General features: G+C 36.8%; 3 protein-coding genes across 3 annotated transcripts; 2 read left to right on the plus strand and 1 right to left on the minus strand.

Moving 5' to 3' along the window:
• Window positions 1–10934: 10934 nt before the first annotated feature.
• LOC133824929 (uncharacterized) lies at window positions 10935–11899 on the plus strand. The gene is made up of 2 exons (XM_062257945.1): window positions 10935–11518; window positions 11602–11899. Exons 1-2 carry the CDS (start codon window positions 10935–10937, stop codon window positions 11897–11899), a joined length of 882 nt encoding a protein of 293 aa, XP_062113929.1.
• Window positions 11900–12373: 474 nt separating this feature from the next.
• On the minus strand, window positions 12374–13458 carry LOC133824930 (uncharacterized mitochondrial protein AtMg00810-like). The gene is made up of 3 exons (XM_062257946.1): window positions 13431–13458; window positions 13205–13320; window positions 12374–13117 (listed from the first exon to the last, which is right to left on the minus strand). The coding sequence occupies exons 1-3, from the start codon at window positions 13456–13458 to the stop codon at window positions 12374–12376; spliced, it is 888 nt and encodes a 295-aa protein (XP_062113930.1).
• A 3513-nt stretch (window positions 13459–16971) lies between these two features.
• Window positions 16972–17445, plus strand: LOC133824932 (uncharacterized). The gene has a single exon (XM_062257947.1). The coding sequence runs from the start codon at window positions 16972–16974 to the stop codon at window positions 17443–17445; it is 474 nt and encodes a 157-aa protein (XP_062113931.1).
• Window positions 17446–19464: the final 2019 nt, after the last annotated feature.

Raw genomic sequence — 19464 nt, forward strand, 5'->3', positions numbered from 1 at the left:
CCAGTCTTAGGAGGATCAGTTGATCCGCCCGGATTGTTTATGCCTTTCTCCTCTTTTTCAATCGCGTCATTCAATTTCATATACTTGTCCACTCGGTCAAGAAATTGTTGGAGTGTTGAAATTGGATTGCGATGTATATTATCCCACAAAGGGCTCCGATAAGTTATCCCAGAGGATATGACAACCATTTTCCCCTCATCTCCGACAACAGTTGCTCTGTTGGCCTTTCTCATGAATCTCTGTATATAATTCTTTAAAGATTTATCCTTTCCTTGTTTGATATCATCCAAGTGGTTGGAATAAACTGGAGGAGTCCGAGCAGCACTTAATTGTCTACAGAATTCTTTCCTAAAAGTTTCCTAAGAGGTAACGGAATTTGGTTTGAATTTCCAATACCATTCCTGGGCAGTATCAGACAACGTAGTAGGGAAAACTCTACAACGATAATCATCACTTACCCCGAGCAGCTCCATTTGGTCTTCAAATTTCCCAACATGTCTTATGGGATCTTTCTTTTCTGTATATACTGGCAGCACCGGTGCTTTATACTTTGTCAGTGGCTGGGCTGCTCTGATTCGGGCACAAAATGGACCGCCACTCTTGTGGTCTACCACATCCATTCCGGAAGGTTGTTTTGAAAAACCTTGAACTGTAGCCGTTAGCGCATCAAGCTGGGCCTGGATGGCCGGGGTGACCGTCGAGGTCTCAAGGTCTTGACTGCCTGGTCGGGCATTTCTGTCTGGTGCACTGTCGTTAAGTATTTCTACTTAACTGGCAAGGCAGTTCAGATCTCGCCCTTCGACCGGGACGATCCTTCTCTTGTCACTGATAACACCCTTAGATCCTTCCGGGAAGTGTGTCCTCCTAATCGATCAAACACTGTGCTCTTATATTTTTCAGAAGGCTTACTGCGCGGGACTTGCTCTCTCCCACTACGCTGCTGGCCGGGATGTAGCAGAGGCCTTTCTGTACGTCCCGGGCAGTCTTTTCCTCCTTATGGGTTGTTTCCTTCTTTGTCATTTGACCGATCAGTGTGATGACTACCTGCCTCATCACGACCATGTCCATCTTAAAACTGTGAAGTCTTCTTATCTCAAGTAGTTCTGGTCTGATCCTGCCTGGGTGGAGTCTTCTTACTGCCCGATCAGTGACTTCCTGATCTAGAAGTTTCTGATCGGTGGCTCCTGGAGGGAGTTCTAGAGTTCTCCATTTGTGTCGAGGCAGTTCTGGAGTGGACCCCATCATCCTTCCGACCAGAGAGATTACTCCTATCTCTGTCCGGTCCCCGAGAGTTGGCTCTGCTAGTGGTCCTTCGACTTGCATTATTATTCCTTGCTCCCTGTGTGGCTGCTCCTGGTGCTGCGATCTGGGTTTGCTGAGTGGCCACTTCTAGAGCAAGTGCAGCCTCACGATGTCTCTGGTCGGCCTCCTCTTTTCGTCGCCAGATCTCTTCACTCTTGGCATCCATCTCTTGTTTTTGCTGCTCGAATGCAGCCTTCTGCCTGGCCATTTCCTCGGCGAAAGACTCCTACTGAGCATTGAATTGCATCATCTCATCTTGGAAAGCACCTATTGCTTCCTAGAGTTGTTCAACTTCTGGAGTGGTCTCCTCGAGAAAGACCCTGGGCTCAATCTCTGGGTTCTGAGGTCCAGAACCTTCTATTCTAGCAGGCTCTTTTGACGTACCTGGATTTTCAGAGGCCATACTGGTATTCTTGGGAGCCATATTGGTAGGGTAGCAGTGTATTTCTTCTATTCAGGCTCTCAATGAAAGCACCAAAAATGTTGACCACGATTTTGGCCAACTGCGACTGGACGCAAAAATGACAATAACCTTGAATAGAAAGTAAATAACACAAGTAATTTTTATAGTGGTTCAACCCCAATTTGTTGGTAATAGCCTAAACCACTTGGATTTGTGATATATTTGGCCTACACTTGAGATCAGATGAATCTGAGTCAGCTGAGTTTCTCAAGTGCAAGTGAAAAGATACAATGTGTTTCTCTCTAAACTTTCAGTAAAAAAATACACCTAGAATCAGATCCTCCCAAATGATGCCATGATCCATTTATTTATAGGCCCATGGATCGTACATAAGAAATATCCCACTTTGACGAGGTCCTTGATTGTTTCAACAACTTTAATTAATAAATAATAAACAAATTATATCAATATAACTATTATTCCGGGATGTTTCAGATATTCCCGTGGCAGTTGCGAATGATTCGGGTTGAAGCTGTTACTGAGGCTGTATCGAAGAGTCACCTAGAAGATAACTTTTGAGATAACTGGTCGGCTAAGAAAATGCCAAACATACCACCGATCGTGACAAAGAACATCACTAATCAGCATGGAACATTATGATCGGCATGGGCACAGGGTTGAGCATGGAACACTCTGGTCGGCTAAGGCAAACATACCTCTGGTCATACATGACACATTTCTGGTCTCAACCTTTCTCATTTCCTTGGTCAACACATTGATAAAAGTGTGTTATCAAATGACACGTATCTATCTAATTGCCACGTCACTAAATATAAATATTTGGGGATAACAATTACATTTGTAGTCCTGTATTAAATATTATTATAATAATTGTATTTTATAACATATGAATCTATACTAATATAATTATTAAATATCTATTTTTGTATTAAATATTTTTATAATATTATCTTTTATAATATTTGAATTTTGTTGATCACTAATTTGGTCAACCGACACTTAGTCAAATTAAACGACGATAAATGATAAAAGAGTTGAATTTAAGTAAAGAACACATAAATTTTGTAGTGGTTTGGCCCCAAGAGTTGGTAATGACCTATATCCACTTGCACTTTTATTAATCACGAAAGGCCTCAAACTAAATATCAGAAGAACAAGACTCAACCGAGTTTCTTAAGCCTGAGAGAAAGAATACAGTACAGCAGGGTTTCTTTATGTAAGTTTCTATTCCAAAGTCTAGATTCCAGATCCCCTCTAATGGCAATGAAAAGTCTTATTTTTAGAGCTTCTAATGGGTCTTGGGCCTTACAAGCATGAAATGGACCCTACACGCATAATGTGGGTCTTTTACAGCTAATTGCGTAATAAAAGAATGTAAAAAGTACATTCAAATTACAGTTAAAGAAATATCTCGCGAGATGCGGATTCATCTGGTCGTTGGAGCTGATTCTAGGATCTTTATACGACCCGCGTTCCTCCTTCGAGCAGGTTGCATGTAGTCGGGTTGCAGCAACCTTCGTCAAATTTGGATGAGGTTGAGGAGGAAACTCTTCATCTTCTGATCGAGCCCATTTGACCAGGCATAATAAAATGAATGCTTCTTGTTACCACATGGCATTTCGTCATGCCACGTCGCCATGTCTATTTTTTGGATAAACAAATTTATATAAATATAATTACTAAATATGTATTCTGTCATATTTTATAATTGGTTTTAAAGGTATATTCCATTAAGGTAACAAAAAATTCATTTAAACCAAGAAAAGCCGTTAAATACACATTTTTTTTATATAGAAGTAATATACAAAATTACATTTAAATAAATTGCCAAATTATGTCAAAAAAAATTAAAAAAATATAACTATAACATAAAATAATAATAAAGGTTACCAAATTTTGAGAATAACAAAGGGACCAACACTAAAATAAAATTAAGCGTGTGTTTGAAAAACTACATTGTAATTGGAATTGAGTGTAATTAAAGATAATTACCAGGTTTTACATGTTTGTTTAACTAGGTAATTAAACAGTAACTATGTAATTACATGTAATTGAATTATACTCTCTAATTTTCATAATAGCCCCATGAGAATTGGATGTAATTACACTGTGTAATTATTAAGTACTGTTAATTATAAATAGTAATTAGTACATAATATATTATTTCATTGTGTAATTACTAATCATCTTACCAAACATGATAATAAAATTTCATTACTAATTATTAGTTCACATCCAAATATACCCTACGCTAACAGTACTGATTCGTCCGGTTAAAGTGTTATTATATTAAAAGAAGAAGGCGTTTCATATAAATTTTAACCAAAGCGCATGCAGTGGCAAGAAATAAACTAAGCGTAAATTATTTGGATTTTCTATGTTGATGCGACTAAAATATTATAATTAATCCAGAACATCAAATACAAAGTTTTGAAAAATCGGTTGTCCCCATTTCCCTAGGGAAATTTCATGTTATATGCATGATAACTTAATGAAATTTTTTAATATGCCAATATAAGTTACTATCCCAAATCTATGACAATTTTAATTTTTTGGACAAAAATACTCCTAACATTCAAACACTAATTTTCTCTCTCAATCTGAACTCTTTCTCTCTCTAACGTCTCTCATTCTCTCACTCTCTCTCTCATTCTAATATTGTAGATCTCGAAAACATACCAAAATTTTAAAAAGAAATCATCTGAAACGGACATTTGAGTGAAAAAATATGAACTTCCAAAGTTTTCATCAAACTTCAGTGCAGAGCATCGAAATTGCATCAAAATTGCATCGAAAAAGCATCGTTTTGCCCAAAAAACTAGTTTTCATGATTGCATCACAAGAGCATCGAAACACCATCGATTTTTGCATCGAAATTACATTGATTTTGTATCGAAAAAGCATCGTTTTGCCCAAAAAAATAACTTTTCATGATTGCATCGCAATAACATTGAAACACCATCGATTTTGCATCGAAATAGCATTTTTTTTGGCCAAAAATCAAGTTTCATGATAGCATCCCAAGAGCATCGAAATTGCATCGTTTTGGCCAAAAATCAAGTTCGATGATGTTTTGATGCTCTTGCGATGTAATCATGAAAACTTGGTTTTTTTTTGCTAAAACGATGTTGTTTCGATGCATAATCGATGATGTTTCGAATCGTGAAACTTGATTTTTTTGTTAAAACGATGCTTTTTAAATGCAAAATCTATGGTGTTTCGATACTTTTGCGATGCAATCATGAAAACTTGTTTTTTGGCCAAAACAATTCTTTTCCGATGCAAAATCAATGCAATTTCGATGCTTTTGCGATGCAATCATGAAACTTACTTTTTTGGCAAAACGATGCTATTTCGATGCAAAATCAATGGTATTTCAATGCACTTGTGATGTAATCATGAAACCTTATTTTTTGGTCAAAACGATGCTTTTTCGATGCAATTTCGATGCATAATCGATGGTGTTTCGATGCTCTTGCGATGTAATCATGAAAACTTATTTTTTGGTCAAAATGATGCTTTTTCGATGCAATTTCGATGCAAAATCAATAGTGTTTCGATGTTGTTGCGATGCGATCATGAAAACTTGATTTTTGAGCGAAACGATGCTTTTTCGATGCAATTTCGATACTCTGCACTGAAATTTGACGAAAACATTGGAAGTTCATATTTTTTCACTCAAATGTCCGTTTGAGATTTTTTTTTTTTTTAATTTTAGTATTTTTGACGTTAGAGAGAGAGAGAGTTCAGATTCAGAGAGAAAATGCGTGTTTGAATGTTAGGGGTATTTTTGTCCAAAAAATTAAAATTTTCATATATTTGGGATAATAACTTATATTAACATATTAAAAAAATTCAATAAGCATATAACATGAAATTTCCCTTTTTCTGTCCCATTTCTGTCCCTCCAATGAATAGTTGCCATCTAGTTGTTTTTCTTTTTTCCCCAACTTCCATTTACTCAAGTTTAATTCTTCCTCTTTATCTCCTCAAAACTTGCACCTCACTAATTAATTATTTCATACTTACTTTTTTATATATATAATTATATGATAATAAAATAAAATATATTTAACAACTAAAGTTTTGAAAAGTACATATTTAATAGAAAATATTACATTTTATCTAATAAATAAATAAAACAGATAATTCAATTGGGTTGACGTAATTCTCTCTCCATCTCATCTCTTAGATAAATAGATAAAGTTTTTATAAAACATTATATTTCAATAAATATGGGTTATATCAAAACTCTATATACTAGTCTAGAAAATAAAATGCAAATTACTACTTCCTTATGAAAACTATCAAGATAATGTTATTTTTTTCAATTGTATAAATAATGTTGAAAAATTTTATAAGTAGATTTGTTATGCTATACAAATTATATATATATATAAATATAAATAGTTTTAGCATGACATATATTACAAAAGCTTCTATATATTATTTTATTTTAAAAGCTTCAATATATTCTTGACATATATTGTGATTCAAAGAAATTGAATCCTTCCCAACTTCCCCCATTCATCATTTTATACCCACTTAAAAAAACAACAATATATTTAAATAAAAATTAATGTTGAAAAAATATTATTTTAGTAAACTATTAAATTTAAATATTTTATGTCAAATTAAATTATACGGATGAATGAAAAATATTATAATTAGTGTTACATATATATAATTAGTACTATACTATTGATAATGTAGCTAGAGAATTTTTTCATGTAGTTTTTATTTTTTAAACCATTTTTTATGTATTATAAATGTTATCCTAGGTCTCTATATTTTTTACATAAATTTTATAAATAAAATAAAAATAATTTTACATTAACAAGTACAAGATATCAAAACTCTATCTATTTATAAAGGAGATGCGAAAGAGAGGGAATTACGTCCACCTAATTGATTTCTCTATTTCATTTATTTATTTATTTTTAGATAAAATGTAATATTTTCTTTTAAATCCGTACTTTTCAAAACTTTAGTTGTTATATATATATACTATTTTATTGTATATATAGTGTTATATATATTATTTTATTATAGTATAATTATATAAAAAAAAAAGTGAGTAAAAATAATTAATTATGAGGTTTGAGAAGATAAAGAGGAGAAATTAAATTGGGTTAATAGAAGGGAAATTTTACACTATATGCATCATAACATATTTAAATTTTTTAACATGCCATCATAAAAATGTGCCCCCTCCCATATTTTAGACAAAAATACCCTCCTCACTCAAATTTAACACTTCACACATTTTTCTCTCTATCTTTTTCTCTCATCCATCATTTACAACTATTTTTTCATAGCTCGGATCTGGAACGGATTGGAAGTTTCTTGGAGATTTTTAAGAGAAAAAAATTATGGGTAAGTATCATTTCATTAATCTACTTGTGAATATGAAATGTCATGGTTAGATATTAGATTCGAATTGTTTTGCAGTTGAGTTTGGATTTTTTTCTGCAATTTTTGAATTGTTTTTAGGATCTGGGATTATGTGGGAGCCATTCCAAAATCGATGCTGAGGTGAACATCTAATTTAGATGTTATTTTCGATATAATATCGATGGTATATCGATGTTGAATCGATGCCAGATATGTTGATTTGGTTCAGCGTCGATATGGCATCAATGTGGCATCGATATACCATCGAAATGGAATCGCATACAGATGGCAACCATCAGCATCGATGATACATCGATGACATTTCGATGGTACATCGATGCCATTTCGATGGTACATCGATGGAATGTCGATGCTAAGGCGAACATCTAATTTAGATGTTATTTTCGATGTAATATCGATGTTGAATCGATGCCATATATGTTTATTTGGTTCAGCATCGATATGGCATCGATGTGGCATTGATATACCATCGAAATGGAATCGCGTACAGATGGCAACCATCAGCATCGATTATGCATCGAAATGTCATCGATGTGGCATCGATGTTTAACTGCAATACAAATTTTCATAGGCATCGATTCATCATCGATTTACCATCGATTCTTCATCAATTACACTTTATTTTTATAATTTTCTTATGTTTTTTTGTTGTAAATTTGCAAGTTCCAGAGTTAATATAATTGTTTCTTACAACGGTGTTTGGGAACAGAAAGCAGAAAAATGGAATTTCAAAGCTGGTTTGAACACTATAATACATGTACCAATTGATGTTGGTTACATAGAATTATTGGAGAAGTTGTATTCAAAGTTGAAAGTGGATAGGTCATTGTTTGACTTAAAGTTGGAAGTGTCGTTTACATGCAATGATTTTAGCGTAGATCCCATTGAAATCACAAATGATGAAGGAGTCAGTGCTCTTATTCTTGAAAAATCGAAGTCCTTAAAACATCAGGTTCCTTTATGCGTTAGTTCGATTGGAAAGAAGATTGCTCTTATTGATCCATCTCCTAGAGCGAGTGTTAATATGGAAAATCATAATCAATCCTGCACGGCTGTTCAACAAACAGCTCCTGTGCTAAGTGTATGCATGGGAGGTCCTAGTCATAATGAAACTTTTTTTCCCCCAACAAATCTCCCGCATGATGGTGGGTATGAGTATGAGCCTTATGTCAATGACGATCCAGTTGCCCATTTTGGTGATGATGATGAAAGAGTTGAGGGGTGCAGTAGTTCCGATGATAACTCAGAGGATCGGTTGTCGATGTTATATGTGGTTTAAGTAGATAATTTAAATGTACGACCATTGCCAAGACGTCAAGAAAGCCAAGGACAGAGGACTGCTGGCTCAGAGAGCAGTCGTCCAACTACACAAGATGATGGAAATAGATGGAGTTCTCCAGCGTATACTGCTGAAGATAACCCATGCCCCTCTTATGTTATCCCCACGTTATCTGAGGTGAGTTGTGGAGTAATAGAAGTTGGGAAGGTTTTTTGAGAACAAGTTAGAGTTGAAGACAAAGGCACACTTGTATGCAATGAAGTACAACTTCGAGTTTGTGGTGAAGAAGTCAGGTACTGAAGTTTGGTATATCACTTGCAAGGATCCTGATTGTGAGTGGAGATTGAGGGGGAAGAGAATTCCTAAATCTGATATGTTCGAGATAACTCGTTTCACCAACAAACACACTTGCTCACTTGACCTCCGACATAAAGGCCATCGCCAAGCTGCACCTTGGGTTATTGGTCATTGCATAAAGAAAAAATATCAGACTGGATCGAATGCGTACATGGCAAACAACATAAGAGAGGACATTAAGAATGATTATGGCATTGAGTTTTCATATGGAAATGTAGGATCTTAAAATTTAAATCTAGATGCATGCTTCCTATTATTTTTCCAAACACATAATAGAAACATAGAATAACATGACATACATATGAACATTAGATTCGTAAATTAACATAAACACAATGATATAGAAACTTACGAATACGCAGCGGAACTGGAACAACTCCTTCCTTCAATCTCTCTAACTCTTGATTCCTTTCTGTAGCAGAGTATTATCAAGAGATTGAACTAGATCAGCAACACAGTCTTCCTCACCAAGCCTTTGATCAATCTAGAACTAGTGTGGGCTGGTTCTCAACACATGAGAGAGATCTAGAAAAGAAGAAGAGAAAGTGGCTAAGAAAGGATTAGAGTGTCTAGGTTTTTCACTTACCCAATGAATCAACTGATACTGACTTATGAAAACCCTAGATATCATATTCCTTATATAGACAACTTAATGGGCTTTATTTAAATTTAAATTTAAATTTAAATTTTGAATTAATTAAACTAATAAACAAAAAGATAAAAGCCTTGGGCTCCCACAAATGGACTTGGGCCTAATACTTTTATTTTGAATTTAAATCCCAATTGGGCCTAAATTCAAAACCTTTTATTTATTTATTTATTTTAATTAATTAACTAAATCCTTATTCAAATTAACTAATTATAATTTGAAACTTGATTTAATTTTTATTTATTTATATTGACACCAATTTATCAATATTAATAAATTTACCCAAAGATTCTCTTTTATTCTCTAAATCTCATATCTCTATAAATTTTCCAAAATTGACCTAGTCAACTTTAAAAAAAAATCCTAATTGATAATTAAATCAATTAATTGAGACATTCTAGATGATTTACTCAAAGGTGATGCGGGGACCATGGATCCATGAAATCAAGCTCCAATAAGTTACCGTGAATTTATTTACGAATAATTTCACTACCTTATTAATTCCTCGTGACTCCACTATAGACTTGGAATTGAACTCTTGAATTCATAGAACGTATTTTCCAAAGCATAAATACGTTATCCATTGTTATAACCATTACAATTAGTCAATCCTCTATCAATGACTTACTAACAAGCTGGGTGAAAATTACCGTTTTACCCCTCATCAGTATTTTATCCTTAACTCCCACTAAGTTCCTTATAAATGATATTTCCGTGAACTTAATCACATAAATGAGATCTCAATCATTTAACCTTTTGAACAAAGCAATTAAGGAAATCATCTTTTCACTTCTCATACAGAAGTTATAGATTTCATATCTATGAATAATACTCCCACTCAATTTCATTACTAAATCTCCAAGATGTAAGTATGGGCTAGACCGTAGGGTAAGCTGGTAACGAACAAGTCAAAAGATTTAAATAATATAATTAGCAGAATATTATCACTCAGAATTAAGATCGACTTAACCTATGGTCAACGTTGTGATATTGATTAGATTCGATAACAACGATACTTATTTATCAATCAATAATCAATATCGGTCCTAGTCCGATGTAACCAAATACATCCGATCATATCTACTTGGTCAATGCCTTGGACAAGACATCACACTCCTAATGTGTAAGTAGATCATATCGTAGATTTCCTAATCAGTGAAAATCCAATGCACTGATCTAATCTAGGACTTGTTCTTTTGAACATATAATTACAACTATAATCCACTGTGACCTAGTCACCATAATTGTAACTATCCATATGTTCAGGATTTTATGAATGTTTGTATTAATTGAATAAACATGTAATAAAACAAGCGAACAATGCAATTGAATAAACAAAATGATTTCTACTTCTTTTATTGATAATAATAACGTGTTACATAAGAAAAATGGTTTTATTAAGGGCATAAAACCCAACAGGAAAAGCTTGGAGATGCCGAAAGAAGGCTCTTTTTTATGTCAGAGGGACACTGGAAGCATCCTACCAGAAGTTACCATCGTACCTGTTCATGCTTCAACAGAAAAATCCCGGGACGTTGACAGATTTTGTCACTGAGGAAGATCGATTCAAATATTGCTTTTTCTCACTCAGAGTTAGTAGAAGAAGGTTTCGTACATGTCGTCCTGTGTTATGTGTGGAAGACACTTTTTTAAAGACAAAATACGGTGGGCAGATGTTATGTGCAGTCGCGCTGGATGCAAATAACCATCTATATCCAGTTGCATTTGGTATTGTGGATAGTGAGAATCATGATTCTTCGAAGTATTTCATGTCAAAGCTAAAGGAAGTGATTGGGGAAGTTGAGGACCTGACATTTGTATCTGACAGGCATGCAAGTATTACACATGCCTTGGAAACTATTTTCCCCGATGCCTATCACGGTGCTTCCTACCACCACATTAGTATGAATGTGGTTGCTAAATTCAAGACTGATCATTGTCATGTGTTGATGTATAATGCGGCATATGCTTTTAGGAAATCCGAGTTCCACTCTAACTTCGAAAAAATCAAATCAAATGACCTAGCCATTGCCCAATACCTAGAAGGCATGGGTTTTGATAAGTGGTCCCGTGCTTACTTTCCTGGAAATAGGTATGTCATTGTGAATTGTATTTTAATTTATGAAATATTCTATATGTATGTTACTATTAAATGTTAGTTTTCCTAGATACTAGGTATAATATAATGACAAGCAATTATGCTGAAAGTTTCAACAATAAGACCCGGGACGCTAGGAGCTTTCCGATAACTACATTCGTCAAATTTTTTCGCTTCACACTACAGTCCTGGTTCTATGATAGGAGAGAAACTAGCGAGAAGACAACTACAACTCTTGCACCGACCTATGAGAAAAATTTGGTGGATATGGCTGAGAAAGCCCGATTCTTGATTCCTTATGAAACAGGGAGATGGAATATACACAAAACAAAGAAAAACAGAGAGAATGAAGAATATGCTCAGCTCATCATATGAGGCTGGCTACTATGTATTATATATACTGTGAATATGATACAAACGATTATATTGGAAATTGTACAAAAGGTATTCATCATTACTTTACACAAAGAATATTCTAACAGAAAAGGTAAGAATTTGTTAGCCTCGGGATTCCCAAAATCTGTTATGCCACCTCAGCCTTTCCAAGAGTAGTGGAGAGGATTTCATTTCTTGACAGCCCATCTCAAACTTGGTGGTGTTGCAACTACTCCAAGTTTGTCCACTAAGAAATGAAATCTGTGATTAGTGAGACTCTTAGTTAGACAATTAGCAATTTGGTCACTAGAAGGGACGTATCGAATCTCCAAAGACTTGTTAAGGACTTTATCTCGAACAAAATGCACATCCAGCTCTATGTGTTTTGTCCGTGCATGATATACTGGGTTTGCAGCTAAAGCACTCGCCCCCATGTTATCGCACCAAGTTATGGGTGTGTACTGCAATGGAAAATCAAATTCTTTGAGAAGGGACTGGATCCACGAGATTTCTGCTGAAACTTGAGCTAGTGCTGGACCTTGACACCACGGCTTGTTTCTTGGATGACCAGGAAACAAGAGTATCTGTGAAAAACACACAATACCCAGCTACACTTCTTCGATCATCCGGGAAACATGCCCAATCGGCATCCGAATATCCTGTAATAGCGAGCCTGTCTGAGTTTTTGATATGTAATCCATGATACACTGTGCCTTTTAAGTACCTAAGTACTCTCTTTGTAGCACTCCAGTGAGCTGTAGTGGGGGCTTGAAGAAATTGACTCAACTTATTTACTGCAAAAGAGAGATCATGTTTGGTATGAGTGAGGTACTGAAGACCCCCAATGATACTTCTATAGTCAGTTGGATTCTGAAGGGGATCTCCATCTGACTTTGACAATGGTCTTCCAACTGTCATTGGTGTGGAGCACGGTTTTAGATGCATCATTCCAGTTCTGTGCAGGAGTTCTTTGACATACTTTCCTTGGTTTAAATAAAGCCCAGTTTCATCTCTGTGTACTTCAATACCAAGGAAGTAATGCAGGGGACCTAAGTCCTTTAACGCAAACATGGCATGAAGTTTCTCAACAAATTGATTCAGCTTGTGAGTATTATTGCTTGTTACAATAATATCATCAACATATATGAGCACCATAACCATCAAACCAGGAGCTTTGTAGAAGAATAAAGAGGAATCAACCTTGGAATTCTTGAATTTCTAGTTAACAAGCGTGTTCTTCAATTTGTCATACCAAGCCCTCGGAGCTTGTTTCAAGCCGTAGAGAGATTTGGTGAGCTTACAGACATAATCAGGTTTAGAAGCATCTACAAAACCTTGAGGTTGTTCCATGAACACATCTTCCTCTAGCTTACCATTTAGGAAAGCATTATTAATGTCGAGTTGTCTGATGTCCCATGACTCTGCAATAGCAATGGTCAGTATAATTCGAACTATAGAGGCCTTTATAACAGGGCTATATGTTTCTCCAAAATCAATTCCTGGTCTTTGCTTAAAACCCTTTGCGACTAACCTCGCTTTGTATCTCTGAAAAGTACCATCATCATTCCTCTTGATTTTCAGAACCCATTATATTGCCAATGATGTTCATTCCAGCAGTTCTTGGGACCAAAATCCAAGTTCCATTCTTCTTTAATGCCACCATTTCAGTTGACATAGCTTGATTCCAACCACTGTGTCTGAGGGCTTCTTCAATGTTTGTAGGTTCTTCATTATCCCAGTTCCACTTAGCTTGTCCCAAATAGACTTTGGGTTTAAAAATTCCTGCCTTAGCTCTTGTCACCATAGGATGAGAGGGAGCTAAGGGAGCTGGTTCATAAACTGGTGTATCAGCCGAAGTGTTGATTTGAGCATCTGGGATATCATAATTACCACTGTCCAGTATTTCATTATCTGAACTGTGTTGTGAAATAGCAGGTATAGTACTCATAGAACCAGGTGAGATGTTAGCTAAATCATCTTGTAATACCTGATTGTGATCATGTGATCCTGGTTGAGGTGAGATTGCTCCTCCAGGGACTTGAGAGACTGTATCTTGAGCTTCAGATTGTTGAAATTTTGGGGAGCTAGCTGTTTTGTGAGACTGAAATAGAACTGACCAGGAAGGGACACTAACACAGACTTCTTGTTCAGATTGATAGTTATTTAGAAACCCTGTTTTGAATGGAAAATCATCCTCATTAAATATGACATTCCTGGAAATGTATAGTCTTCATGTGGAACTAAGGCATTTGTAGCCTTTATGTGAGTCACTATACCCTAAATTCACACACTTGACTGAGTGGGATTGGAATTTATGAGTTTGATAGGGTCTAATGCAAGGATAACAAGCAACACCAAAGACTTTGAGGAACTTATAATCGGGTTTCTTGGCATAAATAACTTCATAGGGAGACTGATTTTGCAAAACCTGTGTTGGTAGTCTGTTTATTAAATAAACAGATGTTTGGAAAGAGTCCCACCAGAATTTTAAAGGCATATGTGCTTGAGCTAGTAAGGTCAAGCCCATCTCAACAATGTGCCTGTGTTTTCTCTCGGCTCTACCATTTTGAGCCGAGGTATGAGGACAAGAATGTTGGAAATCTATTCCATTTGAGGTGACACGGTGACCAAAAGACTGAAATTCCCCTCCCCAATCAGTTTTGAGAGCTTTGATCTTTCTCTCAAACTGGTTTTCAACTAAATTTTTAAACTGTACAAATGCTGAAAGGGCCTCATTTTTAGTTTTGAGAGGGTAAATCCAGGTATATCGACTATGATCATCAACGAAATGAATATAGAATTTGTAGTTTGTATTTGAGGTAATTGGTGTTGGACCCCAAAGGTCTGTATGTATTAAGTCAAGTAGATTTTTAGCACAGTCAGAATTGGAATTGAATGGTAAGGCATGTGATTTGCCATATTGACATGCTTCACATAATTTCTCTTTTTCATTAACAACAGGTTTTACATTAAGAGTTTTCAACACATGACTCAAAACACGACTGGAAGGGTGGCCCAATCTCTTGTGCCACTTATCCTTGAGGGAAAGACACTGTGATGCAGCAACTTGCTGATCACTTGATTTAGATATTACACCAGTAAATGGTTTCACAGACAGAGAATTAGAAAGAACAGAAGAACTAGTACTGAGATTCCCTTGTTGTCCAGCAACTTGATACAGTCCATCTCTAAGAGTCCCTTGGAGAAGCACCCTCTTTGTGTCCAGATCCTTCACAAGACATTGTTTGGCAAAAAATTCAACAAACACATTATTTTCAGAAGTAAGTTGAGAGATGCTTAGTAAGTTCTTGGTAATACTGGGTACATGTAAAACATTATTCAGTACTAAGCATTCATTATCAAGAGAACTCAAAGAGCTATTGCCAACATGAACAATTTTTAGTTGATTACCATTGCCCACAGTAAGAGTTTCCTCACCATTGTAAGGAGTTTTCTGAGTCATATTGTTGGCATCTGCTGTAATGTGACTACTAGCTCCTGAATCCATGTACCAAGCTCCATCTTCAACCATTTCAGGTGTAGCAACAAAAGCTGATGCCCCACTGTTGTTACCACTTTGAGGACCTTTGTTTCCAGATGTAGATCCCAGAGCAGATGGGTCTGAACCCATATAATTCTCATCATAACGGTTGTAGCAGTAAGCTGCAGAGTGACCGTATCTGCCACATACTTGGCAAGTGGGTTTGGTGTTGTTACTTCTGCCACCACCTCTGCCTCTAAATCTACCAGCATTCCTGCCTCCTCGTTGTTGACTTGGGTTACCACGACTGCCTGAATCGTGAGGGCTGAAATGATTTCCTCGATTCCCAAATGAACCAGGTGGTTTGGTTGCTGCTATGTTAGCAGATGGAGACGAGAGATTAAGGCCTTTGGTAGCTCCTGATAAGGCTGTTAGTCTATCAAGTTTACTATCGAAACTTAACAAAATGTCCTGCAATTCTTGCCAAGATGTAGAGACTCTAGCCTCAACTTGGAGTACAATGGGTAAGTATTCAATGTCAAGACCAGAGAGAATGTTTGACACTAATTGTTTTTCAGGATAGGGTTCACCTGCAAGGGCCAGAACGTCTGCCCATTGACATTTCTGTCGAAGATAGTCAGCCATCGACATTGTCCCTTTTCTTGCTGTCTGTATTTTGGTGCGGTACTCATCCATCTTCACACGAGAATGAGCTCCAAACAGCGTTTCCAGAGCTTGCCACAAACTTGAAGATGAGTCACAGCCCATCACTTCTATAGCGATGGTCTCTGTCATTGACCCATAAAGCCACCCCAACAAGAGTTGGTCATTCATGATCCAGTTTTCAAACTCTGGATTCACAATCACATCTCCTTCTTCCGTCGTTGTATCTGTAGGAATAAACTCCACTGGTTTGATCTTGGTACCTTTTAGGTACCCGTCCAAACGATGACCACGCACAATGGCAGAGACCATTGTCTTCCACATCGTGTAATTGTTCCTGTCAAGTTTGAGTGCAAACGGTTGATTCAGAGTACTGACCATATGAGATCCAGCAGCACTTGCTGAAGGACTTGCAGACTAAGCAACAACACTTGCGATGCTCTGTTCACCTGAACGAGCTGGAGTCTGGTCTGCCATGGAGCTTGAGCGAAAGAAAGAAGCACACCACCAGTGTAAAGCTTTGCTCTGATACCAAGTTTGAATATACACAAAACAAAGAAAAACAGAGAGAATGAAGAATATGCTCAGCTCATCATATGAGGCTGGCTGCTATGTATTATATATACTGTGAATATGATACAAACGGTTATATTGGAAATTGTACAAAAGGTATTCATCATTACTTTACACAAAGAATATTCTAACAGAAAAGATAAGAATTTGTTAGCCTCGGGATTCCCAAAATCTGTTATGCCACCTCAGCCTTTCCAAGAGTAGTGGAGAGGATTTCATTTCTTGACACTTTCCGATAACTACATTCGTCGAATTTATTCGCTTCACACTACAGTCCTGGTTCTGTGATAGGAGAGAAACTAGCGAGAAAACAACTACAACTCTTGCACCGACCTATGAGAAAAATTTGGTGGATATGGCTGAGAAAGCCCGATTATTGATTCCTTATGCAACAGGGAGATATGAGTTCCATGTGTTAGATGGTGAGCTGAATGGTGAAGTCGACCTCCTGAATAAGACATGCACATGTGGCGTGTTTCAGATTATTGGTATCCCATGTGCTCATGCACTATCTGGATCCCTTAAACGAGGGGTGAACTTTTATTCGTTGTGTTTAGATTACCATAAAATTGAGACATGGAGGTCCTCTTACACAGAATCTATATATCCTACTGGTAATGAGGAAGAGTGGATTGTTCCACATGACATTATGACAATAAAAGTGAGAACACCTGCGCAGAAAAACCCAGTTGGTCGTCCAAAGAAGAAACAAGGTAGGCCTAAGACGAAACGCCATCCTTCCAATGGAGATAAATTGGTTGTACAACACAAGTGCAGCACTTGTGGAGGTCTAAGCCATAATAGGGCAACTTGTAAAGTTCGTGTTTGAAATTTATGGCATCAATGTTAAAATTTTTATTTGGGTACTAATGATTTTTGTTAATATTTTTATTTGTGTATTAATGGACTTTGTTACTCTTTTTATTTGTGTATTAATGGACTTTGTTACTCGAAATGACATTTTTTATATACAAAACTAAGGAGAAATATACTATTGTGTCTCATCGAAATCAAACTAAATGTTCTAACATCAAGGGTACACATTCTCATAAAAAATGTCGATGCATAATTTATCCCTGAAGTATTGAATGTTGTCCTCGATGGCATATGATAAGGGAATGTCTCCAAGAATAAACTCCAAGTGTTTGATGGCGAATGTGCCGCAATCTCCGCTGAAACCAAAAAATCTTGATTGTGAGTGTATTGAATTTAGTACTGTTATCCAGATTTCCGGATAGCGTTTAGATTGATGTCCTCGGGGAAGCAGAATTATCGATGTCTTTCACGGTAGGTGACCAGAGCTCGCGGATGGACAAAAAGGCTTCGCCTCTCCCGTTTAGTGTCCGGATTACTCTTCCAAGCAAACACAACACGGAAACTCGTCAACTCTCCCGGACTCCCGAAGGGGTATCCTTCGGGGAAGCCCCTTCCAGGAAAAGCTCTTCGAGTGGTCTCCGCGGAAACAGTTCCGTGCCTCGCACGGAACAAAACCAAACGGTCGAGTCCTGGAGGAGGCATATTTGGAATGATATCCGCCTGACACAGGATCCCGCCTGACACGCCCGTCAGGTCAAAGCCGCACACATCCCAGCACGCCTAAGGGTACCTTTTCGCCTACTGTTCCGCTGACAACTTGGAAAAGACGGCTGACTTTGTGTGTTCCCCATACTTTCACGTAAATGTACCCACATAGAGTCTTGTAGCCATGCTACTACAGTAATTGTATCCCCTATTTATGGCTGGTGTAATTAAGACTCATGTACGTAGAGAAAAACCCTAATCCAAAACCCTAGCTATAAAGACCCCTTCATTTTACAAGAAGAGGGGAGGCCAACAGATCACATAGCAAAAACTCTACAAAAATCTCTCTAGCTTCATCTTCTTCAAGAGAACCTGAGAGAAACACTGTGAGTGTGTGAAGTTCTTGTACACCAGCCATCTTACTGTAGTCCTTTCCAAGTATAATAACATCAACTCGTGGACTAGGGCTTGTTAACGCCTGAACCACGTAAAAACACTGTTTGTTTAGTTATATTTCAGCACTTTTACAGTTCTTATCTTTTTATTATTCTGTTTGTATTCGTTTCCGAAAAACTCGGTAAACAAGTACGTCTACCTGGTTCTAGACTGTGGGACAATATCAGTGGACATGCGCCGCCAATCAAAGTTTGGAACGGTGATCTTCGGTCTAGCTATTTTCAACTTGGGGTGTCTCCCGGAACCCCTATAGGTCATACGACTGACATAATGATCCTCTATAGGAATCTCAAGCGGTGGGATACGTTTGGGTGGCATCTACAAAATATCCAAAAAAAAAGAGAATTAGTTGAATTTACAAAAAATACTCAATCTGTTGTTGTCATCGAAATACTATCAATATACCATCGAAATAGAATCGATGGAGCATGGAATCGATGCCATATATGTTGATTTGGTCCAGCATCGATATGTCATTGAAATGGCATCGATATACCATCGAAATGGAATCGCGTACAGATGGCAACCATCAGGATCGATGATACATCGATGGCATTTCGATGGTACATCGATGGCATTTTGATGGTACATCGAGGTCATTTCGATGGTACATCGATGCCATTTCGATGGTACATCGATGGAATGTCGATGTTGAGGCAAACATCTAATTTAGATGTTATTTTCGATGTAATATCGATGGTGTATCGATGTTGAATCGATGCCATATATGTTGATTTTGTTCAGCATCGATATACCATCGATTGCGCATCGATTATGCATCGAAATGTCATCGATGTGGCATCGATATACCATCGATTATGCAAGTATCGACATGACATCGATATACCATTGATTGCGCATCGATGGACTA

Source organism: Humulus lupulus, chromosome 3, assembly GCF_963169125.1.
Source record: "Humulus lupulus chromosome 3, drHumLupu1.1, whole genome shotgun sequence".
Taxonomy (NCBI): domain Eukaryota; kingdom Viridiplantae; phylum Streptophyta; class Magnoliopsida; order Rosales; family Cannabaceae; genus Humulus; species Humulus lupulus.

Excerpts from the sequence above, each read along its gene's own strand:
- LOC133824929 (XM_062257945.1), top strand. The coding sequence starts at position 10,935 with ATGCTTCAACAGAAAAATCCCGGGACGTTGACAGATTTTGTCACTGAG. Across the intron at positions 11,519-11,601 it reads GCTTACTTTCCTGGAAATAG|GTATAATATAATGACAAGCA; the intron begins GTATGTCATTGT and ends CCTAGATACTAG.
- LOC133824930 (XM_062257946.1), bottom strand. The coding sequence starts at position 13,458 with ATGGTACTTTTCAGAGATACAAAGCGAG. Across the intron at positions 13,321-13,430 it reads TTTCAGAGATACAAAGCGAG|AGTCATGGGACATCAGACAA; the intron begins GTTAGTCGCAAA and ends TTGCTATTGCAG. Across the intron at positions 13,118-13,204 it reads ATGCTTCTAAACCTGATTAT|AAATTCAAGAATTCCAAGGT; the intron begins GTCTGTAAGCTC and ends CTTGTTAACTAG.
- LOC133824932 (XM_062257947.1), top strand. The coding sequence starts at position 16,972 with ATGGCTGAGAAAGCCCGATTATTGATTCCTTATGCAACAGGGAGATAT.